This window comes from Penaeus monodon, chromosome 34, assembly GCF_015228065.2.
Source record: "Penaeus monodon isolate SGIC_2016 chromosome 34, NSTDA_Pmon_1, whole genome shotgun sequence".
Lineage (NCBI taxonomy): Eukaryota > Metazoa > Arthropoda > Malacostraca > Decapoda > Penaeidae > Penaeus > Penaeus monodon.
In genome coordinates this window covers 9,393,601-9,393,834 of record NC_051419.1, presented here as the reverse complement: position 1 = coordinate 9,393,834, position 234 = coordinate 9,393,601, and the positions used below count along the sequence as shown (strand labels likewise).

Here is a 234-nt window from a genome sequence, read left to right as displayed (position 1 = left end):
ACAAACCAAATAACAAAAGATGACAAGATATGACACATCAGACTGGCAACGTACTTAACCACACACACTTGTCGAATCCACAAAGAGGCACTGGCACCAACACACATGCCACAAGTTGCTCGCCAGGTATGTCCACGAACCGTTTTACTAGCCACGGGACGACCTTGCATGTTATGAGGTCTTCGTACAGGCCGGGAGGGAGGGTAGTGGGCACAGTCTAAGGTGTGTAGATAC

At 49.1% G+C, this 234-nt stretch overlaps 1 protein-coding gene across 1 annotated transcript in view; it reads right to left on the bottom strand.

Annotated features, from left to right (window-relative positions):
- The window catches only part of LOC119594811 (alpha-amylase 1-like), a 15,613-nt gene that overhangs the window by 5,514 nt on the left and 9,865 nt on the right, over positions 1 to 234 (bottom strand). The window contains 1 exon segment of the mRNA XM_037943902.1: positions 55 to 217. Within this exon segment, the coding sequence (XP_037799830.1) occupies positions 55 to 217 (163 nt within the window).